General features: G+C 42.4%; 2 protein-coding genes across 4 annotated transcripts in view; both read left to right on the forward strand.

Annotated features, from left to right (window-relative positions):
• Positions 1-11,991, forward strand: part of Hipk1 (homeodomain interacting protein kinase 1) — an 80,198-nt gene extending 68,207 nt beyond the window's left edge. For all 3 annotated transcript variants that reach the window (XM_071618216.1, XM_071618217.1, XM_071618218.1), the window contains 5 exons: positions 523-702; positions 1,523-1,726; positions 3,965-4,206; positions 5,928-6,058; positions 7,143-11,991. In XM_071618216.1, coding sequence (XP_071474317.1) covers positions 523-702; positions 1,523-1,726; positions 3,965-4,206; positions 5,928-6,058; positions 7,143-7,631 — 1,246 coding nt within the window. In that variant the 3' untranslated portion in view covers positions 7,632-11,991. The remainder of the gene's footprint in view (positions 1-522; positions 703-1,522; positions 1,727-3,964; positions 4,207-5,927; positions 6,059-7,142) is intronic.
• Positions 11,992-12,849: 858 nt separating this feature from the next.
• On the forward strand, positions 12,850-16,457 carry Olfml3 (olfactomedin like 3). Its single transcript, XM_027940266.3, has 3 exons — positions 12,850-13,841; positions 14,563-14,848; positions 15,150-16,457. Exons 1-3 carry the CDS (start codon positions 13,728-13,730, stop codon positions 15,968-15,970), a joined length of 1,221 nt encoding a protein of 406 aa, XP_027796067.1. The 5' UTR covers positions 12,850-13,727; the 3' UTR covers positions 15,971-16,457.
• The last annotated feature ends 1,073 nt before the right edge of the window (positions 16,458-17,530 follow it).

Below are 17,530 nucleotides of genomic sequence, written 5' to 3' on the forward strand. Positions count from 1 at the left end.
ACTATGTAATGTTTTGAACAACCAACAACAAAAATTAAAAAAAAAAAAAAAGAATTATAATGCAAAAAAACAACAACAAAGTACATGTATAAAGGCATCAATTGGTGTGAATATCCTTTATATACAGAAATATGAAAAATTGTGCTCTGTATGTGTAATAAGAATTGTAATGCATTCCACTGCTGTCATGTATTTAAAAAAATAAAATCAATAAAAGATTAAAAAAATAAAAAATAAATAAATAAATTAAAAACTTCATAATAGCAAGGAGATGGAATTATAAGTAAATTTTGAATATAATAAAATAATAGGTTTTAAGATCAGGAATCATTCATTCCATACTTAAAAAACAGTCTTAAGTAATTAGAAATGATATATTAAAATCCTCAAGTTTTATAATCCAGGTACCCTGACTTTAAAATGCAGTTGTATTTAGTTGTCTTAAGCACATTTAATAACTGTTTGGTCCTGATTTTTCAGTGGTTTTGGGATTCAGTCTTCTGTTTCTTTCTGTTGGTCTAGGAATGCCCACTCTCATGGTAACCAGTACAGCACTATCATGCAGCAGCCATCCTTGCTGACTAACCATGTGACATTGGCCACTGCTCAGCCCCTGAATGTTGGTGTTGCTCATGTTGTAAGACAACAATCCAGTTCCCTCCCTTCAAAGAAGAATAAGCAGTCTACTTCAGTCTCTTCTAAGTAAGTCTTCATTAGAGCTGATGGTTAAAACTATGCCAGTTTGAGACATATTGCCCAGTGTAGGAATGTTGTATACATACTTGTGGTCTGAGCAGCAGTACCTGCCAAATTGAGCAAGAGCTGACATTTTCATCTAGACATGCACACCAGGTGTGTGCCTGGTTATGATCATCCTTTCTCTCTTCTGCATCTTTAAATCTAGGCCACTTTTATGATACTTTAATTTTTCTTGCCCACTTTGTAGAGTGAAATTTAACTCTAGGGTAAAGGGCACACACAAAAATAAATTTCTTTTGTATTTTGCTATTCTTGTCCCTGGAAACTCTAGGCAGAGTAGTAAATTTTTCACCAAAACTTTCATAGTTAAAGCCAGGTGTTATAGGGCACACCTGTAATCCCAACTACTCAGGAGACTGAGATAGGAGGATTATAAATTCACATCCAGCTTGGGAATAAAAAATAAAGAGGGATTTAACTCAGTGGGGATGTAACTCAGTGATAGACTGCCCCTAGGTTGAATCCCCAGTACTATAAAACAAAGTAAAACAAAATTTACATAGTTAAGTGTGTTAGCCTAATGGTTAGGTAAAAAGGAATCAAAAAGTAATCTGGAAAGCAGTCTCAGGAGAAGATGTGCAATTAGGGGGACCAAGAATTGAGGGCTGGGGTTGTAGCTCAGCGGTAGCGCAATTGCCTGGTATGTGTAAGGCACTGGGTTTGATCCTAAGCACCACATACAAATAAAGATACTGTGTGTCCATCTCCAAATTAAAAAAAAAAAAATAATTGATCAGTTTTTCCTTGTGAATTTCCCCTGCAGATCCTCTCTGGATGTTCTTCCTTCCCAAGTTTATTCTTTGGTTGGGAGCAGTCCTCTCCGTACCACATCTTATAATTCCCTAGTCCCTGTCCAAGATCAGCATCAGCCGATCATCATTCCAGATACTCCCAGCCCTCCTGTGAGTGTCATCACTATCCGTAGTGACACTGATGAGGAAGAAGACAACAAATATAAGCCCAATAGGTAAGACAGATGAATGGTTCCCTGGCTCTGTTGGACTTAGACTGTTGGCTTCAGGCATGGCATGCAGTTTTGACTATGAAAAAAAAGGACAAAAGAAGGTGCTTTGGAAGTGTGACCTTGGATGAGTCAGCCAAAACACTTAAGTTCCCGTAACAGCATTGTTAAGTTTTCCCTAATGTTAGACATACTTGTCTGTTAAATCAGTCTTCCTGATATATAAGAGAACAGATTTATATCAAGAAGTTTGACTACTCTAGCTTGGAATGAACATTATATCACTGACAGGACTGTTATCCTCAGGGAGGTTTATAATCTGAAAATAGATACCATACTTCTGAATATATGAACAGTTAATTAGAATGAGTAGGTAGATAAGAGATACTTGAAATTTGTTCAATTTCCTAATCTGAACAGACCTCTTTTTAAGAGGTACAGTGTTGGTAGGGCTTGCCTTTCTTTTGCCCCCTGCTATGTGGTCTGAAAGCTGAAGAATTTAAATACCAGGATATTCCCTCCTATCCTAGCACCTTAGTTCAAGTTCTTAACTAGGCAGTTTACTGAAAGGAAGTAGGTAAGTTTAAGAACTATGATACATACCTCTCTCTCAGTGTGAGCATAGTTGATTGCCTTGATTCTTCTGTATTATATTCTTCATTGAGCTTTTGGTGTTAGGCATATAGAAGAGGGAATAATCCTGCTTTCACCTGAGAAATTAGGATTCACACAGGAAAGAAACTTCAGAGACTTTACAGAGTCATACAAATGTAAAATTTAAATTAATTTGAAAGAGTAAATTTAGAAAGAATTTAGAGTCTCTTAGTTCAAAAGGGCTATTGTAAGATAGGGATTTGAAAGGTGTCATTGAATTGATTCGGGGAAGAGAAAAAGTAGACTTTCCAGTGAGGGAAAGTGGTGTACTAATAGCAAAAGTTATGTATGAGTTATAATCAGCCTGATTGCTTTGACTGGACCCAGTTTTATTAAAAAATAAGGTAAAGTTAAAGTTAGTTATCTTTTTATCACTGTGAGAAAATACTCAAGAAAAACAAAAGTAGGGAAGATTTATTTTGGCTTAAAGTGTCAGAGGTTTTGGTTCATTGTCAGCTGGCTTCATTATTTCTGGTCCTGTAGTGAGGCAGTATAATACATCGTGGTAGAAGGGTATGGTGGAGCAAAGCAGAACAAGAGAGAGATTCAACAAAGTATCCCCCCAGTGATCCACTTCCTCTAACTAGGTCCACCTCCAAAGTTTCTACCACCTTCCAATCATTTCCCAAAAGCCCCACCTGAACACTGCTGCATTGGAGACCAAGTCTTCAATACATGAGTCTTTGAGGGGAATATTCCAGATCTAATCTGTAACAGTAAGGGAGGAATCAGCAAAGGAATCTTTTAAAAAAAAAAAAGTATAGTGAGAAGTTTGACTAGGATAGTAAGGAACCATTTATAGTCTGTAGAGGTGTTAGGAAAAAAAGTGGTGTTTGAAGAATATTGTTGAAATAACTGTGCATGAGAATGACTAAGAGGCAACATGGAGTAGGTGTGAACTCTGGAGTCATTTTTGCCTTGAGTCTGAGTTTCTGTCTTTACCATTTACCATATTTTATTATTTTACTGCATAATTTTCGCCACCACATTAGCATATATTTATGAGTATTCCATGAATCCTAAACTTGCACCAAAGAGAATGATTTTTAAGTAATACCAGTGCATTTTTTTAAAAAGGAAGCTTCAAATAATGGTTGTACCCCACTGTTTTGCAAAAAAATTTGCATAAAATCTCCAACCATTATGAGATGAAATGTCATATGTTCTTTATGTGACCTTGAATGAGTTCCTTAATCTCCCTCTGCCTTAGTTTCTTCATCTGAAAGATGGGGATAATATTGGCTGTGGCTATGGCTCAGCGGTAGTGTGCTTGCCTAGAACATACAGGGCTTGGGTTCAATCTTCAGCACCACATAAAAACAAATGAAAACTAAAGGTATTGTGTCCAACTACAACTAAAAAAATTTTTTAAAAAAGATGGGGATAATAGTAACTACTTTATAGGATTATTGTAAGGACTCAGCGAGATGCACATAGAACATAAGAAATAGTGCATGATAGTAAGCACTTAGAAGTTTGCTATTGCTGTTATCATTACTATTATAATTGTTCTCATGAAAGAATGAGAGACCATGTAAGGCATATTGCTTAAAAGGGCAGTTGAATTTTCACATATTTTCTTTTCCTCAGCTCTGGCCTGAAGCCGAGGTCTAATGTCATCAGTTATGTCACTGTCAATGATTCTCCAGACTCTGACTCCTCCTTGAGCAGCCCATATTCCACTGATACCCTGAGTGCTCTTCGGGGCAATAGTGGGCCGCTGCTGGAGGGGCCTGGTAGAGTTGTGGCAGATGGCACTGGCACCCGTACCATCATTGTACCTCCAATGAAAACTCAGCTTGGTGACTGCACTGTAGCAACACAGGCCTCAGGTAGGTGGTATCTTCACAGCTAGAAATGAATTCTTCTCTAATCAGTGTATGCTTAGAATTTTGTTATAATATACTTATGCCATGGTCCAGACCAGTGGAATAGATATTCTTAAAAAGTACTTAATTCAGAAATCAGTTCTCTATGATTTGAAATTAATTTTTGCCATCAGTTATCTTCCAGGATTTGTTTTACTTGGAATAATATAAAAATGAGATTGTATTTGGTGTCATTTTAGTTTCTTAAACACATTCACCACTGATGGTAGGAAGTAGACAAGACTTATATCGTATGGCAGGAAGAATGAGCAGGCAATTAGATTTGTCACAGATAGTTTGAATATGGCAATCTAGAAGAGGACAAGACTTGATAATATTGACTATGACCACAAAAGTGTTTTGGAAAACATATGTCCTTTAGATTTTTGTTCTGACCTAATGTCACAGTAGTGATGCTTTTGTTGGTTTTATTATTAGCCTAATCTCTTCTCTTTTTTGCTCTGTTAGATACTGGAACTTAGGCTCTCTGATTCAGTTATTGTGTTAGCTGAGCTGCAGTAACAAATCCCAAAATTCCGTGGTTTAACATGATAGTATACTTTTTTACTCATGTCACTTCCCAGTGCAAGTGTTTCTGGTTGGCCTATAGTAAGTTAAGGACCACAGAACCCTGCAACCCTCAGCATCAATCAAAAGGAGAAACGAAGTTTAGAGGAGGCAAGCCTCCTTTCTTAACCTCTTTAGCCTGGAAGTGTAGTGAACACCACTACTAGGGCCCCTGATACATGCAGGGAGGCCTAATAAGTATAGTCTGTCTAGGCAGCAGCTTCTCAGTGGCAACTCTATGCCAGTGAAGGGGAGGATTAATTTTTGGTTACCAGCATAGCCATCTGTATTATACTTGTATAAATGGTGTTTTATTAGGATTAAGTTACTGCCATACTCAAACAGGATTCTAATTTGAGGATATTATTTCAAGCCTCAGTTCTCTTCAGACTGCCCCCATTGAAGGAAGAGGGCTGGGGTTTTAGATCAGTGGTAGAGCACTTGCCTAGCATGTATGAGGCACTGGGTTCGATTCTCAGCACCACATATAAAACAAATAAATAAATAAAGGTCCATCAATAACTAATAAAAATATTTTTTAAAAAAGAATATAAGGTAGAACTTCCTGATACCAGGCTACTGAATATTCTACTAGGACCTCTGCCCCCTTTTAGGCCCAAAGAATATAGACTCTCAGAAGTAAATGAGAATTCAGTGCTTCAGTTTGCCTACTGGGAAACATAGAAAGGAAAAAAAAATGCATTCAAATGAAATGTGAAGACTGCAAGTACCCAATAGGATAGGATCTTGCCTTTTGACATTTAAATATCCTAAAAATTACCAATGTATCAGCTTCACATTGTCATCTTGTTACTTACTTAATCCTATCCTACATAAAACTGTATGCTCCCTGGAGGTAGGGACGGTATCCTTATGTTTGTATTTCCAGTGGTGTCTTGTATATAATAGGTGATTAGATAATATTTATTCAAGTAACCTTTTGAGGATCCTTTGTGAAGTTTAGAAATACAGAAAAGAAATAGATAATAAACTTTCTCTTCCAGTATAGATGTAATTAAAGAAGTAAGATACACTTGAGACCTTAACTCTCATAAACTTTGTGCAAATGTGGACTACTAATGTTAGCTCAGTGATACTAAGCCCTGACTCCTTTTTAGGTCTCCTAAGCAGTAAGACCAAGCCAGTGGCCTCAGTGAGTGGGCAGTCATCTGGATGCTGTATCACCCCTACAGGCTATCGAGCGCAACGCGGGGGGACCAGCGCAGCACAGCCACTCAACCTGAGCCAGGTAAGTGCTAGGGGTTGCAGCTTTCTGTTTGGGTGCCCTCCTCTTGTTACTCTCTGAAGAACCCTGCTTCTGGCTGGACTGCTGAATAAAGCCAAATGAAGCTCCTTTTGTGTCACTGATTTGGTGTTCTGTGGCCTGCGTCGTATCTGCATGTGCTGTGTCTACATTTGTTCTGTGAATGTGTTTGGGATGTGCATTCCAGGTTTTCCTGGAGACTTCCTTCTCTAGCCTGGAACATTAGAGAAATGTCTGGAATTTAGATAGAGCCTAGGATACTATAGCCATGCCTGGTCCTGCATCACCACATGCTTTGAGACCAGACTCTTCTCTTATCTCCCTCCCATGCCATAAATAACCTGAGCCTCACACTGTTTACTTGAGTCAAGAGACAGGGAAAGTTTTTTGTGTGTGTCTTCCACCCACCCCTTCATTTAATCATCTGGTTCTAATTCTCCCTGTTGCTCGAGGCTCAAGTGTTGGATTTGCCCCTGCCCTCTCATTATCTGATAGAGTAGTGAGGTTACTTTATTTTCGTTTATGTTCACTCTTTTCTCAGCCAGAATTCTGGTGCTCATGTGATACCTACCAATAATGAGAAGGTGTCAATAGGGTATAACTGTGTGAGAAAGAGACCACATGCACATGCAAATGTAAGTTTAAATTAGTTGCATGTGTTTTAGGCTCCACGTTTCAAGAGGGACATGAAGAACTTAGAACAAAAGAAAGCAATAGCAATAAAAAAGGTTAGGGAAAGTCAAAATCACTGACGCCAGGATGGGGGTGAATTAATAGTCACTAACTTGCAGGAATGGGCAACCCTGTGAACCTTGTACTCTTGATTCTCCCCCTTCCTCTGTCACACTTAAGAACAAATTGCTGCTGTCTGAGCTGGGTTAGGATCAGTTCTGCCTAGAGGTAGAGGGATGGGTGGTGACTTCTGACAGCATTCATTGCCAGTTTGGGAGATTCTGTGCTGTGGCAGTCCAGAAACAGTGCACTTCAGAACCTCCATTCTTCCCTTGGCCTGTAGTGCCCTAAACCAGAGTTACCTCAAGATTCCTTATTCCCTTCTTCCTCCTTCCAGAACCAGCAGTCATCGTCAGCTCCAACCTCGCAGGAGAGAAGCAGCAACCCTGCTCCCCGCAGGCAGCAGGCATTTGTGGCCCCGCTCTCCCAAGCCCCCTACGCCTTCCAGCATGGCAGCCCACTGCACTCGACGGGGCACCCACACCTGGCCCCGGCCCCTGCTCACCTGCCAAGCCAGCCTCACCTGTATACGTATGCTGCCCCCACCTCTGCTGCTGCATTGGGCTCCACCAGCTCCATTGCTCATCTTTTCTCCCCGCAGGGCTCCTCAAGGCATGCTGCAGCCTACACCACCCACCCTAGCACATTGGTGCACCAGGTCCCTGTCAGTGTTGGGCCTAGCCTCCTCACTTCTGCCAGTGTGGCCCCTGCTCAGTACCAACACCAATTTGCCACCCAGTCCTACATTGGGTCTTCCCGAGGCTCAACAATTTACACTGGATACCCGCTGAGTCCTACCAAGATCAGCCAGTATTCTTATTTGTAGTTGGTGAGCATGAGGGAGGAGGGTTCATGGCTGCCTGCTCCTGGCCCTGAGTTCTAAATAATGGGCTGTGGTAAGCACCTCCTTTTACCCTGTCTTGAAACTCCTTAGCCAGCAACTTGTTCTGCAGGGGCCCACTGAAGCAGAAGGCTTTTCTCTGGGGAACCTGTCTCAGTGTTGACTGCATTGTTGTAGTCTCCCAGTTTGCCCTATTTTTAATTCTTTATTTTTATGACAGCATTTTTGGTATTTGGAAGAGTTCAGAAACCCATCCTCTGCGGTTACCAAGGAAGAGAGATCATTCTGAAGTTTCCCTTTGAAAAATTTTTGTCTCTCTGACTTGATTTCTATAAACACATTTGAAAATAAGTGAAGCCCCTCTTTATTTAACTTTGTTTTATTGCCATTACTGGTCAGAAGGAAAATACAGATAGAGGGATTTGAAATATGGTAACAAATGAGAGAAGAAGAATTATTATTTTTTGTTTAAAAACCAAAACTTAATTGCCTGTTTTATATTCAGAGCAGCTTATGCAAGTCCACATTTTACTGTCAGGCATTTCTCCTCAAAAAAAGTTTACCTTTGTTTATGGGACATTTAAATTTGCAGTGTTTTATTTTGTTTTTATGTCAAATTATACTTAAAGGACAACTTTTTAATTTTTGCAAAACCAGTTATGTGTTTTGCAGTTCTCTTAGTTGCTTCTGCGTTTATTACAAAGTGATGTTAAAAAGTAGCTCACCACCTGCTGGTAACTCAGTGTGAGAGAATCAGTGCCCACCTTGAAAGTACCAAGTATTCTATGCTTTTAAATGAAACACCATGAATTTTTTTTCTAAAAATTTTAAAAAATTCCTCTATGATCCAACTTGCATTTTATTACTAGAAAAGCCATGAAGGTGGTGATTATTGTATGGTAGTTGTCTTACTATATGCAAAATCTCTTTCTCTTATGAGATACTGGTATGGTGAGCTGTGCCTACAGGTTGTTGGTGTTGATGAACTTGGCCTAAAGATCACTATGAATTTTCAATAATACGCCTCTGTGTTTTCCTCATCTCTCCCTTATGTTTTATGTGATTTATTTGGGGAGAAGCTAAAGGATCTGAAACCAGATGAGAACGTTGTTGTGTATAGCTTTTATACTTTAAAGTAGCTTCCTTTGTATGCCAGCAGCAAATTGAATGCTCTCTTATTAAGACTTATATAATAAGTGCATGTAGGAATTGCAAAAAAATATTTTAAAAGTTTATTACTGAATTTAAAAATATTTTAGAAGTTTTGTAATGGTGGTGTTTTAATATTTTGCATAATTAAATATGTACATATTGATTAGAAAAATATAACAAGCAATTTTTCCTGCTAACCCAAAATGTTATTTGTAATCAAATGTGTAGTGATTACACTTGAATTGTGTATTTAGTGTGTATCTGATCCTCCAGTGTTACCCCGGAGATGGAATTAATGTCTCCATTGTATTTAAACCAAAATGAACTGATACTTGTTGGAATGTATGTGAACTAATTGCAATTATATTAGAGCATATTACTGTAGTGCTGAATGAGCAGGGGCATTGCCTGCAAGGAGAGGAGACCCTTGGAATTGTTTTGCACAGGTGTGTCTGGTGAGGAGTTGTTCAGTGTGTGTCTCTTCCTTCCCTTTCTCCTCCCTTCCCTTATTGTAGTGCCTTATATGATAATGTAGTGGTTAATAGAGTTTACAGTGAGCTTGCCTTAGGATGGACCAGCAAGCCCCCGTGGACCCTAAGCTGTTCACTGGGATTTATCAGAACAGAATTAGTAGCTGTGTTGTGTAAATGCATTGTTCTCAGTTTCCCTGCCAACATTGAAAAATAAAAACAGCAGCTTTTCTTCTTTACCACCACCCCTATCCCTTTACATTTTGGATTCTTAGCTGAGTTCTCACAGAAGCATTTTCCCCACATGGCTCTCTCACTGTGCATTGCTACCTTGTTTCTGTGAGAATTCAGGAAGCAGGCGCAAGGAAGTCAAGCCAATATTAATATGCATTTCTTCTCTTTTTTCTTTTTAAAAATATGTGCAATCACTTTTAGAAAAAGATTTTTTTTTTCCTTTTCCCATGTGGCAGTCCTTCCTGCAGATAGTTGACATTGCTAGTAAAATATTTGCTTGTTGAAAAAAACATGTAACAGATGTGTTTATACCAAAGAGCCTGTTGTATTGCCTACCATGTCCCCATACTATGAGGAGGAGTTTTTGTCATGCTGTGCTGGTGACAAGAAACTCAACAGAAAGGTTTCTTAGCCGGTGAAGAATATTAAGAAAGCATCAAAGCCTGTTGAGTCATTGAGACTTCTGAGGTTTCTTTTTAACAACTTTTATATTCTTGGGGCCCTTCAAGCTGTGAAATTGTCCTAGTACTCTCAGCTCCTCCTCGGATCTGGGTCAAATAGAGAAGGTACTGGGGACGGGGACTTTCCTGCCCATAAAGGATTTGGGGGAAGAAGGTTAACCCTAAGATACAGATGTGTTCCATCTGAATTGAAAATGATATTTGAGGGATAATTCTAGGACTGGTTTTATTTAGAGAGATGGTGTCAAGGAGGTGCAGGATGGAGATGGGAGATTTCATGGAGCCTGGTCAGCCAACTCTGAACCAGGTTGAACACCGAGGAGCTGTCAAAGTATTTGGAGTTTCTTCCTCATAGGGAGTAAGGGCTTCTAAGATGGGGCAGGTAGTCAGTACAGCCTACCCAGGAACATGTTGTGTTTTCCGTACTTTTTTTTTTTTTTTTTATCATTGTATTGAGTTGTATGTTCACTATATTGGTCAAGACAACCAAGCAGTTTGTGTAGTTTGTCACTAGTGTTATACAGTTTTCTGGTCAGTGTGTGTCACCTTTTGTGTCTCCCTTTTGCCAAGCACATTCTGATGTTCTTTAAAATGCAGGTCTGGTTTCTAATGGAAACACATTTTATTCCTTATCTTTCCTGAACAAGGGACAAGATTGGTTGTTTTTGTGATGAGATGAAGGGGGGGAAACAAACCCCACACTCCTGTCTCCAAGTCTAATGAGTAGATGCCATTAAGATAGGAGTCTTAACTCCATGGGAAAAGATAACACCCAAGAGTTTATTGTGGTCACCTGACTAGCAGTTGTGTGGCTTTAAAAACCTTAGAGATTTTCAGTCTTAGTCTGCAACTGACCTTTCAGATTTGCCAAGATCAAAATCCACCTGTGTCTGCTGAATGTGTATGTGCTCCATGTGGCTTTACATTCTGTCCCTGGGGCTTAATATGGCTGGCCCTGACAGCATGGGGGAAGCGTTGTGAATGTAGTAAGCAGCTGGCCTGGGTCACCATGGCCTGACCTCAAACCAGCTTAAGGCTTTAAGTCCTTAAGTCCTCTCAGAACTTGCACTTCCAGCTTCTCCCCTTCCTGGTGAGAGAGGAAGTGTGGGGAAGGGTTAGGTAGAGCCAGGGAGGCTCATCGGGACACTTGATCGCTCTGGAGTTTTAAATAGCTCTCAGGAGGTGATGCCACTGTCAGTGTTCAGCTGAAATGCCAACCCCACAAATCAGAACTTCATTTTCAAACAGTTCTGGCCATTCTCAGCCTGCTTTTGTGATTGCTCATCCATCCTCCTCCACTAGAGGGGCTAAGCTCGACTGCCCTTAACCAGGCAAGCACAGTCTTGTGTGTTTTATTCAGCATTGTTATGCAGAAATCCACTAGTTGAGATGGTTTGTTTTAGAATAGGAAATGAAGTTGCCTCTCAGTGAAAGGAATGGCCCGAGCCTGCTTCCTATTTTGATTTTTCTTTTAAACTGATGGATGGTGCAGCATGTCTACATGGTTGTTTGTTGCTAAACTTTATATAATGTGTGGTTTCAATTCAGCTTGAAAAATAATCTCACTACATGTAGCAGTACATTATATGTACATTATATGTGATGTTAGTATTTCTGCTTTGAATCCTTGATATTGCAGTGGAATTCCTACTTTATTAAATGTATTTGATATGCTAGTTATTGTGCGCGATTTTAAACTTTTTTTTGCTTTCTCCCTTTTCTGGTTGTGCACTTCCTTTTACAACAAGCCTCTAGAAACAGATAGTCTCTGAGAATTACTGAGCTGTTTGTGATGCAGATGTACTTAGGGAGTATGTAAAATAATCATTTTAACAAAAGAAATAGATATTTAAAATTTAATACTAACTCCGGGAAAAGGGTCCATTGTGTAAAACATAGTTTATCTTTGGATTCAATGTTTGTCTTTGGTTTTACAAAGTAGCTTGTATTTTCAGTATTTTCTACATAATATGGTAAAATGTAGAGCAATTGCAATGCATCAATAAAATGGGTAAATTTTCTGATTCATGTGGCTGTTTTTATTTCTGTTATAAGGGGACAAAAGCGTACAACAAATGACACTTTCGGAGTGGCTAAAAACACATGGCACTTGAACATTAGTAGAGCATAGAACAATTTCATTCTTCATGCAAATCTACATAATGGAAACAAATATCCTTTGGTAAGGAATTCTTCCCATGAATGGAGGTCCAGGATAAGATGACTGAACCTGACCCTTTTAAAAATGTAGAAGACTCTGAGATAAGCTAATTTAACTTTGTTTCACCAAACATCTAAGGTAGCAGAATGAAAATAGAGTCACCACAGGAAGATGCTTTCCCTCTTTTGGAGCTGTACTGTTAGAGACAGAGCACTTTGATTAGATTTCTCTTGATTCTAAAGTGAATAAAATAAGATGCATCAATTTTAGGCTTCTGCAACTTTTGTTGGAATACAGAAATGGGCAGCTGTTAGGAATACCCTTTTCAACCCTAATCAAGAGAAATGACCAGCAGTCTATTCTCTTTCAGTAATAGGAAGGTAAAAATCTATTTTATTTTGGTTTAGACTACAACATAATGTTTTTTCAGACCCACCCCCATACCAGTGAATGTAAAATAGTATGAACTTGCTGAACTCTCTGCAATTTTGATAAGAGAATATCCCTGGAGAGCCATGTAGAATAATAGCTCTGCTATTACTCTCACTTCCAGATAATTAAGTTATTAACCAACCTCTCAATGATTTGTTTTTTGGTGTTTCTACTTTTTTTTTTTTAATAAGAAATGCACAACATAAGCCACTGAATATGAATTATTTTCTACAGAGCAGATTTTTTAAAAAATAAAGATATTGTAGATGGACGCAATACCTTTATTTATTTATCTTTATGTGGTGCTGAGAATCAAACCCAGTGCCTCACACATGCTAGGCGAGCACTCTACCCCTGAGCCACACCCCCAGCCCCTGGTGTTTTACTTTTATTTCATCTTTGGGTTAAGAGAGGCTGGCATAGCTCTTAAAGAAACTGAGTAGTATGTAGGGAAGCCTGCATTTTAATGAAGAAAATTCTTGTAAATTGAATTCACTTGGCATGCTTTGTGGAAAATTTTCCAAATGGAGTAAAGTCTTGGTTTCACCATTAATCATGAGACACATAGCACCAGGTGCTCAGCACAAGATGGCGCCAGCGAGCTATAGAAGAAGTTCCACTTGACCACTTAGACCTTTTTTTCCCACCGCCTCCCCTTAAAGCTCATCGCCTCTGCTTCCACCTTCCACTGAACAAGGCAGACAACCCACTCTATTATTGCTGGAGAAGAGGAGGATTAATGATGCCAGTTTCTTACAAATCAGCTCTGGAAGCGCTCTCCTGAAACGCAGGAGCAGGAATGGAGCTTGATGAGTTTTCTTTGGGGTCTCCGCCTCCTGCAGCTCACTCCTTTCCCTTTGTCACTGCCCAGAAAGCCTCTACCCTCAGATTTCCATCTCTTTCCTTTCCTGAGGAGCCTATAGCCGAGAGGCGGGAGGTGGTTGAGGTTTCTGGCTGCTGTGCAAGGGGGCCATCTGTGTTTGATCAGTCCTGGCGGAAAGGAGGGGGTGGGGGTTGCGAGAGCCTGAAAGCATTCCAGAGTAGTGAGAGAGACCCGAGATCACAGAGCAAAGGCACCACCCCCCGCCCCGCCTCCATGGCTAACCCACGGGCTCAGGGGAAGAGGCCAACAACACACTCTTCCTACTCTGGCCCCATTCTCTAGACTGCCATGGGGCCCAGCGCTCCTCTCCTCGTCCTGATCCTTTTGTCATGGTCCGGACCCCTTCAAGGACAGCAGCACCACCTTGTGGAATACATGGAACGCCGACTTGCAGCCTTAGAGGTGAGGGACCCCTTTTTCTTCTAGCCCAGCCTGGGACGATGCAATATCTTCTATTGATTCAACCAGTTCATCAGGGTTCTGGGAATGGTAAGACAGGGCTCTGTGAGAAGCTACAGAAAATTCTGCTTTTTAATAAAAATGAGCCTCAAAATTACAAGCCTTGATCTTTCTCCACGTAGAGCAATTCCTGAGCAGATAGACCTTTGTGTTTTACCCCTGGGGTTAGATGAGATAAAAGGACAGAGTGGAAATAAGGGCCAGGATTGAGGGAATGCATTTAAAGAAGAGCTGATGATTCTTTTGAAGTTGGAGGTTCCCAGAGAATCTCCAACTTCCTACCCTCCTTTTCAAAAACCGTTTCAAGTCCCTAGCATTTCCCCCCACACACATCGAAGTTCACAGCATCTTAATTCCCAAGAGGAGAATTGCACAATGGAGCAGAGAGCCCTTCTCACCCTCATGCACTGAAACCTCCCTAGAGGCCCAGATGGCACTGCTCAGAGAGAACAAGTCGAAGGACTCTGGCCTAGGTGAATCTGAGCCATGCTCCTTGCACGTTGAGCACCTCTGAACATCTGCTTTCCTTTGCTGCGGGAGTGGAAGGGCATGTTTAGCTGAGTTTGTTCCTTTTCCCATTCCTGACTCCCTGCTTTGGCCTCTCCCTGCCTGGGAGTGGTAACCCTTCAGCCCACCCTCGCTCCCTATGCCCCCACCCCTTCAGGAACGGCTGGCCCAGTGCCAGGACCAAAGTAGTCGGCATGCTGCTGAGCTGCGGGACTTCAAGAACAAGATGCTGCCCCTGCTGGAGGTGGCAGAGAAGGAGCGGGAGGCACTCAGAACCGAGGCTGACACCATCTCTGGGAGAGTGGACCGTCTGGAACGAGAGGTGGACTATCTGGAGACCCAGAACCCAGCTCTACCCTGTGTAGAGCTTGATGAGAAGGTGAATGGAGGCCCTGGAACCAAAGGCAAAGGCAGAAGAAATGAGAAGTACGATATGGTGACAGGTAGGTGATCTCAAAGCGGGTCCCTCACACCTTCTGAAACTTTTTCTTACTTTTTTCTCTTTGTCCCAGTCCACTGTGGCTTCTGGAATCTGTTAGAGGGAAAAATCTCTGTAATGACAAGTTTGTTAAGAAGAGTTTCTAGGGACCTGGGTCTCTGGAGTCCTGTCTTTCTCCATCTTCCCTAAGACTGGAAGCATCCACAGAGCGGATGCCAGCTGTTCCCCAGATGGGCCACCCAGCTGGAGTCCTCACTGTAGGCATCTAACTCCTGCCTCTGTTTCCTTTTCTCCTTCTCTACCAGACTGTGGCTACACAATTTCTCAGGTGAGATCAATGAAGATCCTCAAGCGGTTTGGTGGCCCAGCAGGTCTATGGACCAAGGATCCTTTGGGGCCAACAGAAAAGATCTACGTGTTGGATGGAACGCAGAACGACACAGCCTTTGTGTTCCCACGGCTACGTGACTTCACCCTTACCATGGCTGCCCGGAAAGCCTCCAGAGTTCGTGTGCCCTTCCCCTGGGTAGGCACGGGGCAGCTGGTATATGGTGGCTTTCTTTATTATGCCCGGAGGCCTCCTGGAGGACCTGGAGGGGGTAGTGAGTTGGAGAACACTTTGCAACTCATCAAATTCCACCTGGCAAACAGAACAGTGGTGGACAGCTCAGTGTTCCCCGCAGAGAGGTTGATTCCCCCCTATGCGCTGACGACAGACACCTACATTGACCTGGCAGCTGATGAGGAGGGCATCTGGGCAGTCTATGCCACCCGGGAGGATGACAGGCACTTGTGTCTGGCCAAATTAGATCCACAGACACTGGACACAGAGCAGCAGTGGGACACGCCATGTCCCAGGGAGAATGCCGAGGCTGCCTTCGTCATCTGTGGGACCCTGTACGTCGTCTATAACACGCGCCCTGCCAGTCGGGCCCGCATCCAGTGCTCCTTTGATGCCAGTGGGACACTGACCCCTGAACAGGCTGCTCTCTCTTACTTTCCCCGTCGATATGGTGCCCACGCCAGCCTCCGCTATAACCCCCGTGAGCGCCAGCTCTATGCCTGGGATGATGGCTACCAGATTGTCTACAAGCTGGAGATGAGGAAGAAAGAGGAGGAAATTTGAGCAGCTAGCCTGGTCGTTTCTGCATCTCTTATCCCCATACATTTATATCCCTACTAGATTTCCTGCTCTTCATTCTTCAAATATAGGCAAGTTATGCCTCAGATCCCCTATTTTTTAACCAACAATAACCAAATTCTCACAGCTCCTTTGTTTCATATGGAACTCCAGATCTTGAGTAATCTTTTTATAGCTAAAAGAGTAAAAATCCTAAATATTCACTCTTGTTCTCCTTCCCCCTGTCCACAAATTAGGCCCCAAAGGACCCAGACCCGGTCCTCTGATCCTCCCTCATGGGAAAATGCCAGGCATCAGGCTACAGTATTCTTGCCCTCAGTATGACCCAGTGGGGAGAAGAATGGAAAACAGAGACGCACGTCTGCCCTGTCTCCTTTATAAAAAAAATCTCTCCAGTGTCTGAAGAATGGGGATTTCTCCGCATCATTTTGTATAGCAATATTTTGCATTAAAAGAAAAATCCACTCCTCCTCTCCTGTGTGTGTTTGGGTAGACCTCATACCAAGTTCTCCACATGGCCCATCATTTTATCCCTCCCGCCCATCTCTCACATTAGGAACTTGGCTGGGCTCCCTGAGCTGCAAGAGTAAGGGCTTCTCTGGTTACAGATTTTACTGTGAGGCGCCTGGGAAGCAGCAGAATCCCGCCACTTTAGGAGGTTGGACAAAAGGCCTGCCTCCACACCCACCAGCCACCACAGCAGCCATCCCTGAACTGCCAGTGGCGCCGTGCCTCTGGCCACAAGACACTGGGACCTAGGGCAGCCCTTCCAATTCTGATAGAGGATTCTGAACCAGAAAATGATGTTACTTATTTGTAGTCCAGTGTGGAAACCAGAATGCAGAGTACATGTGTTTTTACTGAAGACTAAGTCTTACCTCTGGAGTGGATTCTGTCCCTCTCCCTAAACCCCAACTCCCACATCCAACTCTGGGCTCTTCCCCGGGGCTGGGTTGCACAATCCTTGGTCTGAACCGCTCTGATTTTCCTGCTGCCACAGCGTCTGCGGTTTGGGCCTGGAGGAGGGGCAGTGGCTATCCCAGATGTTGGTCTCACCAGTTCCCCAACACATCCCCTTCTCTCCACCGCATCACTCCACCTAGCAACCCAGTCCTGGGACCTGACTGCAGACTGCCCTAGAGTCCTGGGAGCTTAACCCTTCCTAGGCTAGTGCCCAGCCTCTGGCACAGGATTGCACATGGCAATCTGGGGAAGACAGGATGTGGGCGGGGGAGCTTCAGGCTTCTGCTGATCTCTGCCCGATGGCCCCCACCCCCACCACTGTCCCCACGTTTAGCACGCAGGAGCCTGATGGACAAAAGGCACTAGCCTCATTTGCCTGAGGTAGCCCTGGGAGCACTCTGGGTTATTTATCCTTGCTGGAGGGGGAAGGAACACAGTCTTCTCTCCAAAGTGCAGTCCTCCCTCCCTCCGCCCAGGACAGGGTGGATCCTTCAGGGCCTGAGATCCTCCTTTTGTCTTCTTTTCTTTTCTCCTCAGACAGAGCTGCTCCTGACGTAGGTTGGTGAGGAAGGAGAAAGAAAG

The sequence above is a fragment of the Marmota flaviventris genome, chromosome 10 (assembly GCF_047511675.1).
Source record: "Marmota flaviventris isolate mMarFla1 chromosome 10, mMarFla1.hap1, whole genome shotgun sequence".
NCBI lineage: Eukaryota > Metazoa > Chordata > Mammalia > Rodentia > Sciuridae > Marmota > Marmota flaviventris.

Excerpts from the sequence above, each read along its gene's own strand:
- Olfml3 (XM_027940266.3), top strand. The coding sequence starts at position 13,728 with ATGGGGCCCAGCGCTCCTCTCCTCGTCCTGATCCTTTTGTCATGGTCC. Across the intron at positions 13,842-14,562 it reads GCCGACTTGCAGCCTTAGAG|GAACGGCTGGCCCAGTGCCA; the intron begins GTGAGGGACCCC and ends CCACCCCTTCAG. Across the intron at positions 14,849-15,149 it reads GAAGTACGATATGGTGACAG|ACTGTGGCTACACAATTTCT; the intron begins GTAGGTGATCTC and ends CTTCTCTACCAG.